The following is a 24064-nucleotide window of genomic DNA, read 5'->3' as shown; positions in this document are numbered from 1 at the left end:
AAAAAGAAGGGCGTCAGGTGCTGCTGCAGCTCCTATTGGCTAGCTCCGAGCATTAAATGGGTCAGCGTCTTTTTTTTTCATGCAAAGGATATCTTGCCAAAGTCTCTTCATTGTTCGGTACTTTCTATAAGGAAAGCATAAAATATTTCTACTCTTTTGAGATGATAGTATGGGAATACCGTGTTAATTTCACAATAATTTTTTTCGAATGAATTAATTTCACAATAGTAAGAGGTTGTTTATATGGATCAAGAGAGGGTGGAGATGGGCCCGAATGGGATAGTTCAGGTGCACGTAAGGTTAGCTGTTACAAAAACGAGGGCACGTCAATGATTACGTTTGCTTCGCTTGCAAGAAGAGTACCTCGGGGGATCCACACACCCCGGATCCGCTACGCATCCAGAGCTCGAAACAGCAACCATACCCTGTTGACGTGGCAACGAACGGGCACCCCGCGGCTACGCTTCCGTAGCAAAGCTGTGGCCCTCCTTTTTGCATGAGTGGATGTTGTTACTTCCTTAAGAAACCCATAACTAACTCCTTTCCGCACGTCCCTTTCCGATCAGTTTCCATTTTAGATTCATGCCATGAATTAATTTACTTCGTGTGGAGTTTATTTGGACGGTTAAGCTAACTTTAGGTGCGTTGCTGATTAAACATTGCCATCGGTTTAGTTAATACAGTACAACGCTTGAAGAAGATGGTCCAATTTGGGTCTTGGTATTAGTAAACAATATCTTTCGACTAAATGAGGAGGAAACCCCTTTATTATGAGAGCGGTCGGATTTACATCACTAATCTATTTTTTAGCTTCCAATTCTAGATTGAGATTTACCCGTGCGGCCATAAATTCTCTCCGCCCTCAGTTTAACGAAGGGCTAAATTGCAACTAAATTGATGTCGATGAACATATTATGAGATTCAAGGGGATGTGACTGTGCTGATACAAAAATTTAGAAGACGTTAGCAACCAATACAATCAGCTCTTGCCCTTTTGTTAATGACCAGAAAGACAAACTCCCACATAAGAAACCGTATGCGAAAGCTGCAAGAACAGCGATCAGTTGAGAAGATCTCAACTTGATCCAGGCTGAATTAGCTCCAAAGCTTGCTCCGTGATCTCCCTCCTCAAAAATGACAGATTTTGAGAGCTTGCATGGAAGTTCAGAAGAAACAGTAAACCAAGCTTCTGGAATTAAAACAGATATTCGTCTGTGTAAATTTTAAAACAAACTGTTCGAAGCTTTAACCTGATGGTAGCTCCACGCGTTACCAGAATTAGCTGGCAACTACTACATAATTACCAAATGAAAGAAAGAAATAAAGAAATTAATGCTTGAGACACACTTCTAAGACATATGATACCTTCATCAGTTCATCCATCACAATTCACAAATCTAAAATTTGAATCCTACAAGTTTAACAGAATGAAAGAGATAGATGGTTTGCTTTCTTTTCATTATAATGAATCCAATAAACAGAATAACATGTAAAAAAACTGAAGTTTAAGACAGACCACCTGAGCACAGTTTACTCGTCAGGAAGAAGCAAAACACAGCAACAAAACCAGCCCATACTTTTTAGACAATTTTTACAGGGGAATAATAGAAAAAGAAAACAAAATGCCAGCCAACTGATAAATTTTAATTCTACCCTAAAACTAAGACCAATGTCCAATAAATACCCACTTTCATGATTATGGATAGAAAAAGGCCTTGAATGTTGCCTCTCCACATCTTGCTTGCTGATCTTAGGAACATTGTTCACCCAGCTTCTATCTCAGCAACAAAAATCTTGCCCACCAGAAATCAGTTGCACAGTTCTCACAGAATTGACGAAGGTTATATCTGAAGTTCTGACAAAAAATCAGATGTTGCTCCCAAAAAAAAATTTGTTTAATAAGTAAAAGCTTCCCTTGCGATGTATGATTTGCTTTCCTGTTCAGCTTTGAGCAAATGCACTCAAAGACTAGTTTTCTTGCTGTCACCTACAAGATCAAAACCATGCATATGGCATTAATGAAAGGCGGCCACAGCTGAGAATAAAACTATAATGCAAGAGAAATAATATAGCTGGGTTGGTTGATGGAAGTTGGATTTCTTAATGGCTAAATTAATCACTCTAGCAACAGTAATGACATTGAATTACCTTTTTTCCCTTGAGATTCCATGTAAGTAACCACAAGTCCACGCGTAAACTATGTTTTATCCAGAAACTTAACAAGTGGAAGCTAACTGACGCATAAGAAGTGGCAAGATAATGCAGGATAAGTGAAAATTATCGAGAAATTCCACAGAGGTTCTTGCAATTTAAGAAGTTTTTGTGGTAGTGGAAATACATAAGAACATACATGGTAGTTTTGTGTAATTTAGAAATGAAAGAAGCCAAGTTTGTCATTATAGTAAATTGTTAAAAGTTGTTCTACTGAATGTATCGGTCTCTGATTATGCAAGGTTTGTGTTTAGTCAGTAGTCGAATGAGGACCTTTTAATTACATTCGCTATCAAGAATTCTGACACCAAAAGTTTGGGATAAAAAAGCTTTGTTGTGTTGTTTGTTGAATTAGTTATCAAGAATATATCAATAGAACTCTTTTGTAGCACAAGTTGCCAAGTTAGCAAGCAAGCAAGAACAAGAAATAAGCCAACAAACTAAAAAGATTTTGAACGCTATTTTCTGATCTTACAGAATCACCATATATCGCATATGAACCAACTCAACATAATATACTGCAGAAGCTATGTGGCTGCGTGTCTAATTAACTAAGTTTTTCCTCTAAAGATACAAACAGAAAGATATAAGAATTATGGTGCCTGCCATAACATGTGGAATAGGAATGGCATCTATGTTGGATGACTTAGATTACTTGAGTTTTGAATGACTCGGTATGTTTGTCATTTCAAGGAAGGTGTCACTTCTGCCTGTTTTAAAGCTCTACAGGTTATTTTTTTTCAGATTGTTCTGGTTCCTGTTTAACAGAATCGCCTCACCCTTTAGTAACTGATTTAAGCTAATTAACATTAACATATAAAGTATTCTCCCATGGAAGTTTATATAGTTCTTAAATATAGCACTTGAATATTGTCACGCTATTTTTACTTCTCCATGCAAACCTTTTACCCACTCATGGTCTACCGAGCGCACGCCGATCTTTTGAAGGTTCTTTAAAATTTGACGATATTTTGCAACCAGTTCTCATTGTGCAATCTATGTGGAAAGTATAGACAATTATTGATTGGACTCACTTTCTCTGCAAATCTTTTACTAAAGTTTCCGCACCTTCCAAACACCCCCTCCCCCATACATGCACTCTCTTCGACATCTTCAATCTTAATGGCAACAGTAGCCAATTGCCATGAGTTCACTCTTATTACACAACCTTCCTTCTAATTTAAAAGTACTGTATGAGGGCAGATGTGCATGCACATAAGAATTAATAATTGAGCTAACCCCTTTAGTTTTGTAAGAACTTTACCAATAACAATTAGTCATGAGTCATGCTTTATGAAGCAAAGAACCTTTAGCATGAAACTATGTCAAACATGTGTCAGTACTTAACGTGATACTTCTGTTTTTGTGTACTTTTCAGATTATGATGTTTGTTGATGTAATATGTTGTGTCAATGTAATGCAGCAAGTCATGGTGTTTGGGCTATTCTTCTTGGACTACAATCAATCAAACTCGAGCATGAGTGACATGTAGGGACCTAATAGAATACGTATCTTGGTGGAATAAATGGGAGGTTGGGATCACACGCCACTGTCTCAAGTCCTATTGGTTGAGCAAGAGTATCTTGGTCAGCATTTTTATAATGATTATAGCATGACAAGATAGCAAGTATTCCAACATATGTAGAATCCCCATAGGAAAACACACTATGTAATGATTTTTAAATTCCAGAAAAAGCAAGTCTTCCCAGTAAAAAGAATTGAAAGGTCCATGCATTAATGTCCATCTTCGACAATCAGAAAATTGTTACAACTGTATACAAGAACTGTGGCTAAAATTAGGAAAATGAAAGGAAATCTCCATTACCATCAAATAATACCATAAGTTCAGAGCCATCTGATATCAAATTTAGCGTCAAGCTAAAAAAGACAACTACACGCAAGTCGTTTACCTGACTTCAATTTCAAAAGGGAGCCTCAAGGGATTCATCCCAAACATCCCCACTTCCATTAGAGGCATCGTCTTCTTCCATGGACAGCCTTAAATATTCCCTGTGGGCAAAGCGGTCCCAATCTGTCAATGTCGGTTCTTCACGCTCCTGCAAATCGAAAAAGCTATCAGCTCACAGCATAGCAATGCAACTTGAATTCCAGAAAAACTACTTTACTTGAGATCATAGAGATGTAAAATATACATAAATTGTGAGACACTGAACTCACCTGACGAATAAGGAACGGATCACGGGTTTCAAATGCCATGAACTTGTTGAGATTGAAAAGAATATTAAAAACATTCCCTGAGAGTTTGCAGCCCTTCAAATCGCGCAGCGTAAAGTAGCTTTCATTCTGCACATAGATCGTGAGAAAAACTTCAGTCATCATTAACTAGTCAAGATAAAATAAATCCATAAAATAAAACATATACACAGAATGACCTCTGGTCCAATCATATCAACCATCTGACACAAAATGTCTTCAAATAGTACAGGTTCCTGAGCCATGCATTCCATACGATGCAATTGTTCCTCGTAAAAGAATTGCATTTCATTGGGTGTGAGGATTCCATTTCCATCCAAATCAATACATTTGAACCTGAAAATTCAACAATAGGTAAGTGCTTGAATACATCAATACATAAATGATCAGTTGAAGAAGAGTGCTTTTCAGTGGAGCATGGTTCTTCAACTGAGCATGGACATGAATTATAGATGATACGGATATGTGACCTGATACAAACATGGAGAACATGCGAAATTTTCAAAACGAGGGGAGAGGTCCCACAAAGATATGGAAAAGATAATATGTAATATGTATGCATGCACACACACACACACAACAGACAAAGAAGTGAAAATTGCAGATATAACTAGAAAGTTATATATGAATAAGCAAGTGTTTATTTTCTTTAAACATACCATGAAATTGTGAGAGCAAGAAAGCACTACTTCTTAAATTATCATCAAATTATTTCAAGTTTATATGACTGAATAGCTATGTGAACAACCATATTCCCTCAATAAGATGCTGGACAAATTGTCGAAACTTAATGCATTTAAGGGTCGAATTAAACTTTCTGAATCAATTAACACATTCAGTTTCTAAATTCAGATCTTGGATGCATCTATGACATATTATCTATAACATATCATGGACATAAGTCCCCAGACTATATTTCTCTAGGAGAGGTCTAATATAAAGTTATTAAAGTGAAAGGAGAAGAAGAGAAAGGACAAGAGAATTTCAAAAAAGCTATGATTTGATGTACAACCAACTCAATCAAGCCATGAATGTTTTGACTAGAATGCTTTCAAATCAAGTATACGTTGGAAAAAAAGGGGGAAAAAGGAAAAAAAAGTAAAGAAAAGAATGTGATATGGCCAGATGCCAGCCTAAATAATATAAGAATGCTTTGACTAGAATAGCAAACAAGGCTTGTTGAATTGTATGTAAAATCTCACATGTTGAGATGGACAATCAGCGATTTGAGAAAAATAGGATAAGCAATGAGTGATATCCAGAAGCTAGAAGTTTCTTCAATGGGATAATATGAAAGAGAATTGCTTGAGATGTTTACATCCGAGCAGCAGAGACTGATGAGACTACTTGGTAGGAGCCACAGAAATAGAGTTGTATTTGAATTTTGAAGCCTTCAAGAAGCATATAGGAACCAAAGATTCTTGGATTATTCCCTATCCCCGCTGTTGAACTATTAAATTTCACATTTAGAAAAATGGATTCATTTTAATACAACTGTATTTTCCAAAGAAATATCTAGCTATGAAAGAAAATCAGAAAATTTGTTATAACCTATGCGTGAAATTGCTTATCATAGTAATTAATTGGCATGCATCTCATTACCAGTACTCAAGGCTGGGCTCAGATGATTTATCCTCCTCTGCCAGCATGAAATAAACAAAATCTTCATATCCCATCTTTCCTTCGACCTTGCTGGTAAATTTTCTTGGAACCTATGTAAGAATTTGAAAAAAGAAAAAAGAAAATAAAGAAGCAGATTATCACTCAGTATAGATAAGTTGTTCACATAATATCTGGTAAAAAGTAAACACAAACCTGCGAGAAAATTCTATCAACTATTCTGTAAGTAAGTGCATGGTTTCCATATCTGATAAGGTTCTCCTTATTGATCAAGAAGTCATGATCTGTGTCCAGCTCCCAAAATTTGCAGTATATCACATAGAAATGCTCATAAGAGAAATACCTGCACAAAATGAGCAATATCAGAACTTCACGTTGTTTCTGCTTTCAATCCATATGCATGGAACAGGTTAGGCAGTTCCCCAGCCAGATGAAGCAGCTTACTACACAATACGATACATTAGGCTCAAAGACACTGGCAAAATTTTACAGCCAATGTTATAGCTAAAAGCTTCTATACAGCTGTTCTTTCAAGCAAGCAGGACCTACAAAATTTATCTTCCTTTTCTTGGTTAGAGTTTCTTTCTGGTGGCAGTGATAATGTGTGTGCATGTTTTGTTGGGGGAGGAGGGTTGGGAGGTATCGGAGATGCCTTGTGTGTGCGCATTTGATCCTTCAAATTTGGAGGCACAAACCCACAAATTGTGTAAACCAAAAAAAACAGGGCAAAGCAGCAAGATATGGCTTAGAATTTTATAAGCTTTAGCGGTGAAAACCACCAAATACATTTCTTCCAATGAATTAAAAACTAAACAAATGAAAAAAATAATAATAAATGGAAATGTGAGAAATCTAAAAAGGAAAAGGTATATCTAATGGTTCAAGACTATAGACAATGACAAATAACAACTGAAGCACCTCAAAGACAAGTACAATAAATAATAACTGAATCATCAATATAAAGTCTAAGAAGACATCTAGGAAGTACTAACAACAATATATGTATTAAAATTTCTTTATAAATATACTACTTTAAGTGCAACTGAATCAATAAAGTTTTTTTACAAAAGTAAAAAAGTCAATTATTTACAAAATTATAGAGTAAAGACAAACGATGAGAATAAGGAAAATAACATAATACAAAAATTTAAGAATTTTGGCTTACACAAACATTATTAAATCACTAATAAATAAACTTTTGAATATTTGACAAACCTTTTGTAGTTACAAGATTTTTTCCTAATAAATACAGTTGTTGACCACCATCAGTGTTCGAAATCTCAGATATGGGAGTCATCAATCGTGTCGGACAGAAAAAATCCTTAGTAAATATTGAAGTGTCATTGGATAGTGCATGTACATATAGATCTCCTCAATGAACTCTAAAATACAAAAAACAAAATCATGTAAACAAGATATGTTTAGGGGGTAGAGAGATTAGAAGAGATACAAATAAAGGAATCACGAGAGGTAAAAAGCGATCAAGAAAGAGGAGGGGCTTACTGATGGTGACATACAATTCAGGGTGAAAGGGTAACAGGCAGTTAAGGTTCAAGAGATTCATATTTGGGTTTGAGCCTTAAATACAAACCGAACATTTAAATGATTTTTACCATAGAACCTACTATAGCATCATTCTGACTGAGATTTGATGTTACAATGTCACCTGACATATTGAAAAAACCCCAAACTTCCTCCCAACTTATCAGGAAATACCCGGTATGCCATCTATCATTTTCGAAAATTATAAACATGTAAAACCTTTCTTGTTCTTGCAAGCCCCATGAGATGACACTTCTGACTTGTCAGGCATGTCAACCGATTTTTTAAACACTAGTTACCACTGGGACCATAGAGAGACCACAGATGATTTCATAGAGTTGAATTGCACAGAATAAGTGAAAGATTAAACTGGGACCTTTTTTCCCACTTTAGCACACTAGTTAAAATGCAGATAGAAGTGGAGTTTCAGGCCCCTAAACCAGACAAAGCAAGACTCCGAGACTGCAAAGCGAACTAGGAGCATTTGCTCTGGCATTTGGCTGAAGTGGTCGAAGTAGGTTTTTTATGGCAATCTTCATGGGCAAAACTATGCTTGCACCTTGAGCGTAAGATAACATATTTATTGAAGTTTCAGAATAATTTCATCATACTGGCCTCTAAGAAGCAACACATGGAAAATAACAACCATTAAGAAAACGTCATGCAAATTGAAAAAAAAAACTATACTAGCCAACATGGCGTACCTTAAAACTCTGTTAATATCCTCTTCCTCATCAGCATGCTGCAATGCAGCAATTAAATTTCCTCTTTTAAGCTCCCTGAGGGTGAGGTGGCCATTTCCAGATCTATTCACATAGTAAAATATTCTATATATGACAGTTTCCGCTGGTTGCAACAATCCAATCATATGTTAGACAAATGCTGAGGCACTTGATATTAAGAAATATATATGTAAACCACACTAAATTACACAAACTAACACATAATGTCATATATGAAGCACAGCAATTTGTAAGAATTGTTACAGATATTTGATAAAACGATATTTCAACAAACACGATTCATTTGTAGATTTCAGAAACAAAGCATTATATTTAAAGCCTGAGACATTGGTGCCTAAGGTTTGCTGGTTATATTGACCAAGATCCTGTAAAGGTTTGACAAAGTCCGAGAAGATACCATCACTTTCTTAACAAGCTCCAAAGATGTAAGATTAACATAAAAACTAGCACAAGGTACTGAGACAAAGCACTGTTGCAAGAAAAAAGACACGAAATAGATGAAAGAACACAAAAATTTCAAAGGTTCAGAGCTTTTCTGGATGGATCTTTTTCTTCCATTCAGCTTTTTAAGAGCCATCACTTCAGAATTCAGACAGAACAGCATCAACCTGTCCTTGTTAATTCCTCCATCCATCTCTCTTTAGGTTTAATTCTAGTTTTGTTCCTCAATTAATTAGGATCGAGTAAGTTCGAATTTCACACTCTCCGGCCTCCTCTACACCAGCCCAACCATCTTATTGGGCCTTCCCACATTTTATATTGAGAATCACCTGTAAGTTCTTGGGGATACCAGTTTCTTATTTCCCTCTATGTTGGCATATTGTCAACCATCCATCTTACTGTTATCATTCCTACTACACTCAATTTTGGATGCTGGCTAAATCAGTGTGAGCGAAGGTTCATTGTGATCCAGTCATTATTTTAAAAAGAATGTTAGGATACAACCCAAAAAATATCTTGTAGTCCCCACGTATTTGAAGCTACTGCTTCTATAAATACCCATCATGAACTAATATACAACATTTAAAATTTCTCCTAGGAAGCTAGGCAGCAGTAGCACCAATCTGTACACCGTGCCTTGCTTCCTCAAACACTGGCAGGAATATCAACTCACCCGGTACATTTCTAACGCTTCCTTGAAAGAATAAAGTGGGAAACCACTGCCTTAGAGAAATGTTGAAGACGATGATGCTAAAGGCAATAATAGACATGATAAGTTGAACATAGAAGGATGCATGTCTAAGAATGCAACATATGCACAGCACTGAATTATTAGGCTCAACTCCATTTGAAACAAAATACATTTATCTAATATGGCCATCTCAGAAGAATGCCACTAAAGAATTTTCTTAAACGCCAACAACATTAGCCACAGTTTTTTTATTGGAGAAAGACTAACGAAAACTTCAGCAAGGACTTGAATGAAAACACATTTGCCAATTTGATGCCAATTCTCCTATATATTAAGCCAATATTCTAACTTCTATGTCTGCTTCCTCCTATTACGGATATATGCTTTCAGTTCCGCGTTTTCGTTGCATCCCTAACTTGAGTGAGTGAACGTGAACGGCCACTGCTTTCCTTTGTGTTACAATGTAGAATATTACTACACGAGCATATAAAGATGCATGTAAGAGAAGGACCAATGTAGGCCAATCACACCAGTGTTACAAAAAACATTAGCCACAGTGACTGGTACTGCAATTTATGTATACTAGAATACCAAGATGTATACAATCAATGTAATCCAATTGTGCATCTCAAAACATAAATATTCCAAATCTAGCAAACAGACATCCACTTGTGTTGTTAAGTCAAGCTTCTTGATAGACACCCATTAGTGTATCCACAAAAAAATATTAGATTTAAACTCCTCGCCCTTAAAACTTTAGCGTTACAAAAAAAACAATTAATTTGCGAGCATCCAAGAACAAAAATATGATTGAATCAGACCCAAAACTGATAAAAGGAAGCAAGGTTGGTATAGAGAAAGTAACAAGGGTTGGTTCTGTATCCTCATGGCTCGTGTATATTATCAGATTCCTATTTAATTTATTCGTACGTAGCCAACATATTTTCCATGAAATGACTATGAAAGTATTTTAGTAATATCTAAATGAAAGTAACAAATATTAACAGAAGTTGTAAAGAATCATTCAAAGGGACTGTACTAAAAAGGGTTAGCAGAGCATCTTATCAACGGAATATATGATGTGCGCGTGCACATGCATGTGCGCACACACAAGTTAAACTTAGGACAAAATAACTAATTCATCCTAAAAGTATGAGTGAACTCTCAACTTCCACGCTTGAGTATCAATTTACCTATTTTATCCCTTAAACTATGTTCGTGGGTTCAATGTGGTCATTTCCTGAGCACATGGTCAAATATTTAGCATATTACATTATGGTGTTTCTTTGCATTTCTTCACGGTTTTTTATCGGTCTGTCTTCTCTTTATCCTAGACCAAAAAAATCCCTTAACTACTTGTTCCAAAAATGTTTACTCCTTAACCCTCTTTTGAAATTTAAAAATAATTTTCTAAATTGCCTAAAATACCACAAATGCAAAACAAATACTATCACATCTTTAAGCTGTTAAATATTTGATTGTGGGCTCACAAAATGACCACACTAGGCACATACATATAGTTTAAGAGGGGAAATAGGTAAATTGATACTTTAGGGGGAAACTTGAGTTTTCAACAATACTTTAACAGAATTTGATCATATTGTCCTTAAACTTAAGAACTGAAAGTATATAAAGATATATGCAAATGGGCAAATAAACGTAGGGTTGAATTCACTATTATCTGTTTGAAACAGCAGGATCAGAGCCTGACCAATGGATAACCAACACACATATAAAAATCCTCCATGATCAACGTGCTAGCCATGAGATTAGTGGGTTATTGGGTATATACAGCCCTACTTGGACCTGGAGTTACATACACACCTAACCTGCCCCTATGTGTCTCATCTCAAATAACTATTCAAAATGAACTCAATTCCCCTACGAACCTCAGGCTACATAAGATCAGTGAGCTATTACTAATTAGGTATATCTCACAGCCCTACTTGGCCCTGCAGCTACATTCACTCCTAACATTCATCTTATGTTTCCCATTTCACATTACTATTCAAAATGAACTTAAATCCTTTTCCTATCTCAAGCTCAAATTAAAATTGACTTAAAGACTAGCTACCATGTTCAACATGCTTCTGAGTTACAACCTTAACCCCACCTCTACCCTAATCGTATTCCCTATACGTTTTTCTCATGTGCTACCAGCATTCTTTATTTCCTAACATTTTAATTTCCAAAAAGTCAAGTCTAATTGTCATATATTCTTTCACTGAGCTCTATAGCATCTCTTCCAAGTATTGGATAAGCACCTTTCAACTTCTTTTGCTGCATCTTAAGTTAATCTGTCACACCATTACTAAATAGAGTACTTCACACCATCCAACTAGACAAGCCATAAATACGTTGCCGGATTATGAGTCAATACAGATTGCTAAGTCTTATAAAAGAGTTGATTCTGATCGAATTTTATAGAGTCCACGTCACAGTAACAGCACCATAACTTAAAGCCTAAGATGGAACAAGCACTAATTGATAACTCGTAACAGAAAAGGCATTGTTGAAAATAAGAGCAACAGGCATTGTGAAATACGACTATGAAGCAAAAGATGTTGTGCTTATCATCAATTACAAGGAAAGCATGCACCTATGTAGCAAGCCATGTTCCAGGACTCTACACATGATTAGACAGGAATGCTACTTCAGTTATTGGAATGGAAATAGCTAAGAGAGCTCACCATATCTTTCCTGAAACTCAGGAGTGCTTTGCAAGAACTCCAACCCTGGATGGCTTGCCAAAAGTTCTCGCAGAACAGGTTTGAAGTCCTCCTATACCCACACATTTTGAACTGAGATTAGAAATTAAACTTTTCTGTACGTCAATAATATGAAATTTGGTTTGCCTTAACATAGGACTGACCTGAGTGAGGTACTTCCTATCTGGTTGTTTCAAAATTGTGAATATTTGTGTAGCTATATCCCTCGTCATCATGTTGCTATCAATCCAATACTTAACGAAGGCATCCCTGAAACCATACCATGAACTAAGTTACCTCTTAACTGAAAATTACAGTCAATAACTTTGACTAGAATAAATTTAATTAAAAAAGAAAGAAAGAAAGAAAAAAGGCTAGTCTTTAAGTTGTTTTCATCCTCCAACACATAATTAGAAACACAAAGCGATGTCAGGATTTTTTTTCTTTAACAGAAACAAAGTATGTTGGAAATACAATCTGTTGCCACAGTAAACTCAACTCTCCATGTCTTAGATATAAGTAATTCGTGATACGGAAAAAGATAATAGTAGATACCACAAAAAAGTATTTCGTGTTATGTTTTGCGTTGGAGATAACTGCATATGCTAAATGTGGAAGTATTTGTGCCTTCTATTTTTTCTCCTACAATCCATGTTCTTATCATGTATATCAGCATTGCAAGGAAAAACTTTCCTCAATGCCCTTGTATTCCCAACACTCTTATAATTTCCCAAAAGGTTGGCTCTACCTTACTCACAGAACAAAGGCACCATTTCTCAACTCCACTCAAGACATTCATCAATTATAACAGTTACTTTATTTAACAATGAGATTTAACAAAGAAAATAATAATAATAGGAGAAAAGGGAACATTTTGTACAATGTATACCCATTTAAAGCCAAACTACAAATAACAGAGAATGTGTTGCACGTGAATACATCAACTTAAGATTTAATCAATATTATACAAGAAAGTTTGCATACCTTGTTACCATTCCTGTGCAATCAACATCAATCTTTCTGAAAAGGACATTGGAAAAGGATGATGGTAGCTTGCAGATTTCCTTTGTGACACACTTAAAGTCTTATTTAGCAACAACAAAATAGTTTATTAGCATTCGATTAAGAGACATTAAATAATGAAAAATGGAAATACCACCTTGGACTTGAAGTCCATCCATATGGCCAAAGAAAATCTGATCAATACGGGATAAGCACTGCTCTTTCAGATCATTTGGCGGTGGGCGCCCATTTTGGAAGTAGAACTGCATGACAGACAACAAACAACCATCATAACTAAGGTCTAACTTCCCAATCTCCATATCCTGCTAAATATTTCGTTGGTTACAAAAAGAAATGATTTATTAAGCCAGTACCTGAGGTATAACTTCTTTTACAGGCTCATTAACGATTTTCAGAGGAGATCCTAGATGTGAAGGGCCAGCACCTAAACTACGTTTCATAAAGCGTGGAGATCCAGAACTGCTTCTTGGTGAAAGTGGAGGTGCACTGCCTGCAGGGAACATGGAGGGCAACGAATTGGTTGCAGTAGCATTTGCACCATTGGAACTCCCAGAAACATTTAAAGGCAGTCCTGACTTTGCATCTTCAATCAAAGATTTTACCTACATGCACATGCTAATGGTGAGACCTGTGACCACTTAATTGGCAGAGAGTGGACAACATTTAGCACAGACATAAGGGCCCAAGGAAACCAAAAAGAGAAGGTCACCCTGGCGCAAATGATAATTTTTTTAACATTCCTGTAGCTGCACTAGATAGCAGAATCAGATTTGTAAAACAAACAAAAAGGGTAGAAATAATGAGATAGAACATTACTTTAGTTAATAATATCAAGCAACATGGAAGCCAAAATCAGTTCTAATATATAACATGATGTTACTAATTCTTTTTCAAAGATGAGGGGTCGAAATTTAAGTCTTTGCTTTCTTTAAACTCAGTAAGGAACCCATCTTTTATGACCAAGGTTTTAAATGTTGGATGTCGGGTTCATGTCGGATGGTTGAAATCCATGTCGGATAGCGAAAATCGAGGATATATCGGGGGACATTGACTAAATATCGGATTTCTATATCGGGTAGTGCGCATATGTATAATATTGTGTCCTAAATGTAATCTAAGCATTCATAAATTCAATATAAGCATACTTTATAAATTCTATAGACTAAACATATAAAAAAGTAAATAATATATGGATTTAGGTTCATAAATTTTTTCTATAGGGTTCATAAGAAACCCTTAAACATGAGAACGGGCCTAAAGAGTTTGAGTATTTATCACTAAGCCAAACGCCATGACAAAAAACAGATCTTAAAAAAAGTACCATATCGGTCAATTTTTTAAAGCTAAAAAATAGGCCAATATGCCCGATATGACCCTGATATTTCCGATTTGGCCCTGAAAACTGACATACAAGTTGAAAACGTCCATGTCGTGTCGGTCAAGCCTTCAAACCGATATGTCGGCCGACATGTCGGGCGACATTTAAAACCTTGTTTATGACAAAGCATTAATATATAGGATTGGATTCCAACAGCAAGATGGTCATCAAGAGTGTGCAACTTGAAAGAATAATGAAAATATCAAGGCTTATTTAAATGCTAATAAAATTCCAAATAGAATACTCTCAGTAATAAAAAAATAGTAACATTCACTGGATGAGTCACTGATGCAATAAAGACGCAGATGAAAAAGGAATTCATAAATAGAAAAGCAATAAATTTATAGCCTCTTCCTGCTCTAATCTTTCCTTAGAATGATCGGCTCTCCAAAATAGCCTTCAGGTGCCTCACAGTATTCTAGGTCAACATGATTTCCTTGTTATTTACCCCACATTACATGTCTTGCGTGGTACTTATGTTAAATAGGAAACATTGATGACCAAAATCAGAACAATATGACAGATACTTACTACGTTTTTTGTTGTTTATGTCAAATACTGATAATCAATTCCATTAAACAGCTTTCTGTATCTACCATCACACTATTCATTAGTTTTTCCTTGATATTTTCCCAACTTTGAATTTTGGTTATTTTCACTATTAAATGTTGATAATCATGCTCTTGATCAGATTCACTGAATAGCTCCCCCCACAATATTTTCTCCTTTTGCCAATAAATTGTTACGATCTTCTATCTTTATAGTTAATGGGGCAAAGAAGGCAAGAAATAGACCTAAAAGAACTTGGTTAGAAGCAAGTAAGAAGGTTATAAGAATAGTAACTAAACGAAAAAATAACCCGTAATAGAAATGAATGGAAGCATAGGATGCATGATAGCCAACCGAAAATTTTAGGATAAAGGCTTTGTTGTTGTTGTTGTTGTTGCTCTGCTAATTCTTCTGTCTAAAATATTGAAATTCCAACTTTTAATGGAGTGAAAACTATAAAATTTTGACTATAATAGATTCCCTAACATCATTAAAGTACTAGAATAGTCCTTCAAAGCTAGACTTAACCGTATATTTGCGAATTAAGATGCCTATTCTACTACAACATTGAAGTTCACACGCCTGAATCCTGATACATAAAATTAAACAGGGTAAAAGTTTACTCTACGCCCACGAATAATTCGACAGTACTACTCGCAAACGCAATATAAAGCAAAACAACTTAAATATTACCAATCTAGCAGTTTCAGGAAGTGTAAGCCACTGAGAATAGAGCTGATCAGCAATCTGAGGGTTATCCTTCAACGCAATGGAAGAGATCTCTTGTAGCTGTAACAGGTCCGGATCAAATGAACCGACGTCTCTAGCTACTTCGACGTCCATTCCCACCATCCTCTATCTCTCTCATACAACTAAAGCAAACCCTAGATCTCCAGAAAATTTCAAAAACGAAGAGAAACACAGAGACTTCCCCCTTTTTTCTCAACAACAAGGAACAACTAGCGCAGAATCTCGGGACGCTGTTCGATTCAAGCCCCTTTGCTCGTCCGCCATTGGATAACAGCACGAAATCCTCTGTTCTGGGTAGAACTTCCGCGAACAAACACAGAAACCCTAGATTTTTCAAGCTCTGATCACAATCGACGATGCCTCTCTCGCGCTCGCTCGAATGAATACTCGGATTGAATTTTGAATCGGAGATCGAGAGAGAGGGAGAGTAGATATGGGGATGGAAATCTCGAGTGGGGATTTTGGGACGGAAGCCCTCGCCGTTTGTTTGAGAAAACTAAAGACGAGGCCTTTGAAACCTCGATGATGCCCCCAGAGAGAGAGAGAGGGAGAGAGAGGAGAGAGGGAGTGGGAGCTTGAATCTTGATGCACACGTGGCTAGATCGCGTTGATCGCAGCCGTTGGTTAAAGTGGTCTATCGAAGGGTCCATGGATCCGGTGGCTTGGATGCTCGGATGGATGGGGAGGAGCCTCAGTTGCTGGCCACGTTGAAGGATAATTTTAGTTAAACTGTTCCGTAGGGACGTTGAACTGGAATGGACGATAATTTTTTTAATAAATGGATTTTTTAAAACATGGAGGATAAATTGAGTGTAAATTTGGTTGGAATTTTTTTCAATAATAATATCTTATTTTTGGCAAAATTTTGGGGAAAAAATTTGGCCGACTTTTCACTTAAAAAGCTTGATCATCCAACATAAGTAAGAAAAGTGAAGAGCATGGCCACATTAAATAAAATAGTTGTATCTGATTACAATCTTTCCAAAACATGTAGTATAAACGAGAGTAAAATTGATTTATGAGATACCACGGCATTAACATATAAAAAGGAAAAAAAATTAAATATTTGATTTAGCAAGGCAAAGCAATAAATAGCAAGTTAAAGCATACTAAACAACTAACATGTAAAGCAGAATGAAATTTAATTATGTGAATTATTTATGGTTAAGAGTGAGTTTGGACACAAGGACTACTCGCCTTTTAATTCAATGGCTTAGTTTTGTTATCGTTCGTATGGTCTTAAAATGAGTCTTCCTACCATACTAGGATGTCTATGCTATAGTGTGCGTTAAGCTTCGCAAGAAACTAGGTTCCGCTAAATGTAAAATCAGCAACAAAATGCTGAATTAGCACCTGATCTAGACAATGACTTAGACTTTTTTTTCTCATATATTGACTTGGAAAGTAAATGGAGGTAAAACTTGGGTTTATAGGTACAATATCGTTTTTGAAATGAGCGAGTTTTCAAAATAATAGAGGCAAATCTTAGTTGAGTTTACAAAAAAATAACTCATCTATAGTTCACAAATTTTGCAACCTTAGTGTGAAAACAAATTTTAATAGTGATGCAAGCATTTGGCTACCCCATATGGAAAAGGTAGCAAGTTATAGAAAAATGTAGTGACTTATACCATATAGAAAATTGTTGAAATATTTATTAGGTATAAAAAAATTATGAATTTTTTGGGCTATGGGCTTAAACTTAAATATGCCAATTTTTTGGGGTATGTTATATTTGAGAGTGATTTTTTGACGCAGTGCGGAAGTGATAACATCGGAATCCACCATGAGGTGTTCTCTGAATACATAAAGAACGATCTTCGAATCCACAAAGAAAATATTAAAAAAATTTATTGATAAAAAGTTATGCCTCTATGAGTCTAGGGCTTACAATTCTCAGCTTAAATAGAAAATAAACAAGACTCCTATTAAGATTAGAATTACAAAGAAATAGAAAGTATCAAATTCTATCCTAAAAAAACTCCCTATAATAGAGGAAACAAATCATGAATCAAAATTGAATTTCTTAATCTAATTGGACTCTAATATTGAATTTATTTCCTAATCTAAATAGACTCCAATTGTATTACTAAAAATAAACTAAAAGCTGATTATTTTTAGATTTCAGCCAAAACTAGGTATTACTGATAAGATTTTAAAAATCTAACAATTTGTTTGGCTCCGTCTCATCGAGATAGGCAATTTATATATATAATATGTCAAAATTCGCCTTCCTGATTGAAAAATATGATTGTTTCTTTGCGAAAGTCAATAATACGTGTAGCTCGTGATTCTCCGAATCTTCCATGAAATTGTCCGTTAAGCGTCCTACATCAGTCTCCTCTTGTTGAAAGAAGCTCGACCCCGAGCTTATATTTGTTAGAATAGTAGCTTCATTGATAAATAATTTTCTTCATTTGCAATGATCAGCATTGGCCTTGTATTTAGTATTGATTTTCTCCATTTGTTCTTTTACGGATGTCTATGCTATAGTGTGCGTTAAGCTTCGCAAGAAACTAGGTTCCGCTAAATGTAAAATCAGCAACAAAATGCTGAATTAGCACCTGATCTAGACAATGACTTAGACTTTTTTTTCTCATATATTGACTTGGAAAGTAAATGGAGGTAAAACTTGGGTTTATAGGTACAATATCGTTTTTGAAATGAGCGAGTTTTCAAAATAATAGAGGCAAATCTTAGTTGAGTTTACAAAAAAATAACTCATCTATAGTTCACAAATTTTGCAACCTTAGTGTGAAAACAAATTTTAATAGTGATGCAAGCATTTGGCTACCCCATATGGAAAAGGTAGCAAGTTATAGAAAAATGTAGTGACTTATACCATATAGAAAATTGTTGAAATATTTATTAGGTATAAAAAAATTATGAATTTTTTGGGCTATGGGCTTAAACTTAAATATGCCAATTTTTTGGGGTATGTTATATTTGAGAGTGATTTTTTGACGCAGTGCGGAAGTGATAACATCGGAATCCACCATGAGGTGTTCTCTGAATACATAAAGAACGATCTTCGAATCCACAAAGAAAATATTAAAAAAATTTATTGATAAAAAGTTATGCCTCTATGAGTCTAGGGCTTACAATTCTCAGCTTAAATAGAAAATAAACAAGACTCCTATTAAGATTAGAATTACAAAGAAATAGAAAGTATCAAATTCTATCCTAAAAAAACTCCCTATAATAGAGGAAACAAATCATGAATCAAAATTGAATTTCTTAATCTAATTGGACTCTAATATTGAATTTATTTCCTAATCTAAATAGACTCCAATTGTATTACTAAAAATAAACTAAAAGCTGATTATTTTTAGATTTCAGCCAAAACTAGGTATTACTGATAAGATTTTAAAAATCTAACAATTTGTTTGGCTCCGTCTCATCGAGATAGGCAATTTATATATATAATATGTCAAAATTCGCCTTCCTGATTGAAAAATATGATTGTTTCTTTGCGAAAGTCAATAATACGTGTAGCTCGTGATTCTCCGAATCTTCCATGAAATTGTCCGTTAAGCGTCCTACATCAGTCTCCTCTTGTTGAAAGAAGCTCGACCCCGAGCTTATATTTGTTAGAATAGTAGCTTCATTGATAAATAATTTTCTTCATTTGCAATGATCAGCATTGGCCTTGTATTTAGTATTGATTTTCTCCATTTGTTCTTTTACCTCCTCTGCTAGGATTTCTTTTGTATCAAACTTGTGTATGAATCTTTTCTATGACATGTGTATGTAACTGGCAATATGTGGCTCTGTAGTTGACATGAAAAACTCCTCCAAATTTTTTCTTTGTTGCTTCACATATTCTAGTGTCGACGGTATCATCTCACCATTGTTAAAAGTATTAATGACTATTGATTCAAAAAAAAAATTTCTTCCTCATACTCCATACACAATTCTTTCATCTCTTTTATCTCAAGCTCTCCACCAACCAATGCACACATATCATTAATTGTCTCGCTCTCTATTTTATCATTCTCCTCCATCGGGATAATATCAATATGTGTAACATCACTCACAATATCATGTAGAATATTCATCTTCATTCTCCTCCATCGGGATAATATCAATATGTGTAACATCACTCACAATATCATGTAGAATATTCATCTTCATTAACATATCATCATCACATCACTCACAATATCATGTAGAATATTCATCTTCATTAACATATCATCATCAACATCAGGAACCTCAGAATGAATCTTGATGGTGGCAAAATCTTCATTCCGGTGGTGAGTGTCTTGTTGTTTGCCACTAGAGAAGCCTTCTCCTTAGCAATCTATGTCTTAAATGCCTTCGGTTCTATAATTGACATAATTGATGAAGTCTTTATTGGTGCTTCCTCAGTGCTCTTCACAAATCCAGACTCTTTCTCAGAGATAAATTGAGGTTTCTTAATTTTTCCATAATCACAACTAGTTTGATAACTCTCTAAAAACATCCATGATAAAAGTCGTATGTTGTTCTGCTCAAGTTCTCGCTCCACCTTCTTCGCTAGACGGACCATAGTGGCTAAGGTAAAAGATTTTTTTAAAGACACCTGACATTGCTTGTAGTTAGAAGGTCAGAAACGGTTTCTCAATAATTTCTTTATCTTTGCCCACGTTCAAACCGAATCCTACCCTTCACGGTATCGATTTATCAGTACTTCATCCCACCATACAGATGCTTTTTCTTTAAGCCTGTAGACCACTAATTTAACTTTTCAACATTCTGGGATTATTTTATACTCAAAATACTTATCCACTTTATCAATCCAATCAAGGAAATCATCAGCATGAAGTTTTCCATTGAAGGATGATATTTTTAATCTTCTAGTGTCATAATTGTCCTGTCTTTGGTGGTCTATGCGATCATAACCAAGGCGTGAGGCTTCATAGTCATCACTATTGAATTCATCATGTGGAGTCAGATCACGCCGTTGGCGATCATCAACGTGATTTTGAACTCCTCTCGTGTTCAGACGCTCCACTATCGATGCAATACATTCTATCACAGTCTTCATCTGATTAACATCGGTCTTCAGTATGTCAAACTCAGTTCGAGAAAAAGGGACTTCATCACCTGCCATCGGATTGGATGAACATAGATCTGATACTAATTGACGCAGCGCTGAAGTGATAATCTCGGAATCCACCAAGGGGTGTTCTCTGAATCCACAAAGAACGATATTCGAATCCACGAAGAACTTCGAATCCACGAAGAAAATATTAAAAGAGAAATTTTATTGATGAAAAGTTATGCCTCTAGGGCTTACAATTCTCAGCTTAAATAAAAAATAAACAAGGCTCCTAGTAAGACTAGAGTTACAAAGAAATAGACAATCAAATTCTATCCTAAAAAATAACTCCCTATAATAGAAAAAACAAATCATGAATCAAAATTGAATTTGTTTCATAATCTAATTGAACTCTAATATTGAATTTATTTCCTAATCTAAATAAACTCCAATTTTATTACTAAAAATAAACTAAAAGCTGATTAGTTTTGGATTTTAGCTAAAACTGGATATTACTGATGAGATTTTAAAAATATGACAGTTTGGTTAGCTCCGTCTCGTCTAGATAGGCGATTTACATATATAATATGTCAGAATTCGTCTTCTGGATTGAAAATATGTCTGTTTCTTTACGGAAATCAATAATACGTGTAGCTCATGATTCTCCGAATCCTCCATGAAATTGTCTGTTAAGCGTCCTACATCATTTTTGAAGTGGATGGTTTAAAAACGAATAAGAGTGAAACTTTAGGGTTGCAGAACGAAATTCTTTTTTAAGAGGTGAGTGGGTTTAAAAGTTTATAGGATAAAACTTTGGGTGTGTGGGTAAAAAATGATAAATTGAAGAAAATGTGAAGGTCACAAGAGCATCCATAAACTGCATCGACTATATCATTAATGGAACTGTTAGAATATGTGTCATCTCATTAAAAATATCCGGAATCATTCTACAAAATAAGTAATTGGAGATGAACTGTGGCTAAGCATGGTTCATATTCAATAATTTTAATATGTACTATACCATAATATAAAAAAGATTACAAGTTGTTCAATATATACTAAATTACCTGTATTGATTTATATAGGACAAAGGGTTACTGGAACTAGTGACAGTGCTAGGGGGGATAGAGGGTGGCCATGGCCCCCCTAAATTTTGCCAAGATACCCCATACATAGGGTTTTTCATATTAGTCCCCCAACTTTTTCATATTTGAAATTAGTCCCTAACTTTTTATATTTAAAAATTACTTCTCAAATCTTTCGTTTTTAGAATTGTCACTATAATGATCATGAATTTTTGATACTAGTTAAAATTATTTTCTGGTATTTTAAAATATTTAGTTATTATTTTTAAAAGAGTATTTATATTTTTCTTGATTTTCTAGAATTTTCTATTATTTAAAAGTCCAAATTTTATATTTATTTAAATAATTTTAATATTTATAAATTTATTTAGTACAGTAAAAATTTCTAGAAATTGTATGTTGTATTATCGATACTATTACGTACTATTTTAATTAATACGTTGTATTATTGTTACTATTTGTATTATGTTGTATTATTAATTACGTATTATTTGTATAATTTGTTGTATTATTTTTACTGTTACATATTATCGGTTGTATTAGTATAACTTGTATGTTTTATTGCGTAGATAATTATCCCATAATTATTTAATTTTAAATATAAGTAATTATATTTTTTATTGATTATTCTCGTTTAATTGTACAATTAGTTGTATTTTTTTACTATTGCATACTATTGGTTGTATTAGTACAACTTGTACGTTTTAATGTGTAGATAATATTCATATAATTATTTAATTTATTTCGTATTAAATTATGTATAATATAATTATTTTCTAACCGGTACTTCGAGCTTCATATATTAGTATTGATAATATATATATATATAATATATATATATATATATAGAAATAATATATATATAATGTCTCGTTCTCGTCTGCTCTTCTATTTAACGAGGCGCCACCGAAGATAACACGCCATATTTTATCCTCTTCATCTGCTCTCTCTTTCTCTCACATATGACGAAGCCGGACTCTCGGTCAACCGGCCTCTCTCCTCGTTCTCTTCGCACGGTCTACCGGCAGTCGGCACGCTCGCAATGCGCTCAACGCTAGCTGCACACCGACTAGCCCCAAGTCCACTGCCGACCTTCCTCAACTGCGTCGCTGCTCGCACTGCTCGCCCTCGGTGAGCGTCGTCGGCCAACAGCCTGCGCCTCTTGCAGCTCGTCGCTCGAACCAGCCCCGTCGGAGCCTATCGAGACACCTCGATGACCCCGACAATCTCCTCCCACCTCCGGCAAGCCCAGACAGCAAGGAGAAGCTCCGAATAGCGAAGAACAAACCCGATCAGTGAGCAATTGCACTGCAGAAAACTGCACCTTTATGCCGACTTCGCATGCACTTTTCGATCACCTCTGATCTCCATTTCTGTCGATTTCTTCTCTGGTGAGTAGCCCTACATATTGCCTATCACCTCTAATTTGTATCACACTCTAACTCATTCTCTATCTCTCTCGGTAACGTCCGAAACATCACTTGACGACAAGCAATTCGCAGATTTCAGCAGCACTGTGCCGACTTCGCATGCGTTTTTCGGCCACCTCCGGTCTCCGTTTTCGCCACCGTCTTCGCCGTATGTAGCCATTTATATTGTCTATCATACATTATCTCCTTCTCACTTGGGCTCATTTTTTACCTCTCGTTATATTGCTTCAAATATCGCTAATCATTACTAACGTCTCCCTTTTTGTATTTATCACATGATTGACTTTCCGACGAGCCACAGAACCCGTTGTGACCCGTACAGCCACCTGACGGCCCCCACTGCCTTATACAACATCCTCGACAATATTCCCGAGGCAAGATCCCGATTTTCATTTTGTTTCGTTTTAATTCTTATATTTATCGTACGTGCAAATTTACATTTTTAATTGTTTTATTAGAATTTTAGATCTATTAATAATTATCTGCATGGGTTTGATGAATAATATTGAATGAATCGTAATTATGTGATAAATAGTATTTTTTGAATAATTATAATATTTTTAAGAATTTATTTTGCAGAAGGAAATTATTTTAGAATGATAAATATTTTTAAAAAGAATTTATTTTGGTAAAATAGACTATTTGGAGATTAATGA

The 24064-nt window shown here is 35.2% G+C and overlaps 1 protein-coding gene across 1 annotated transcript; it reads right to left on the bottom strand.

Moving 5' to 3' along the window:
- Positions 1429–16409, bottom strand: LOC109851296 (serine/threonine protein phosphatase 2A regulatory subunit B''beta-like). Its single transcript, XM_020421358.1, has 13 exons — positions 15814–16409; positions 13547–13795; positions 13330–13435; positions 13155–13254; positions 12335–12440; positions 12153–12243; positions 8292–8433; positions 6241–6388; positions 6028–6137; positions 4605–4761; positions 4390–4515; positions 4122–4268; positions 1429–1987 (listed from the first exon to the last, which is right to left on the bottom strand). The coding sequence occupies exons 1-12, from the start codon at positions 15970–15972 to the stop codon at positions 4134–4136; spliced, it is 1629 nt and encodes a 542-aa protein (XP_020276947.1). The 5' UTR covers positions 15973–16409; the 3' UTR covers positions 1429–1987; positions 4122–4133.

This window comes from Asparagus officinalis, chromosome 1 (genome assembly GCF_001876935.1).
Source record: "Asparagus officinalis chromosome 1, Aspof.V1, whole genome shotgun sequence".
Classification (NCBI taxonomy): domain Eukaryota; kingdom Viridiplantae; phylum Streptophyta; class Magnoliopsida; order Asparagales; family Asparagaceae; genus Asparagus; species Asparagus officinalis.
This window is presented reverse-complemented; position numbering and strand designations above follow the sequence as displayed.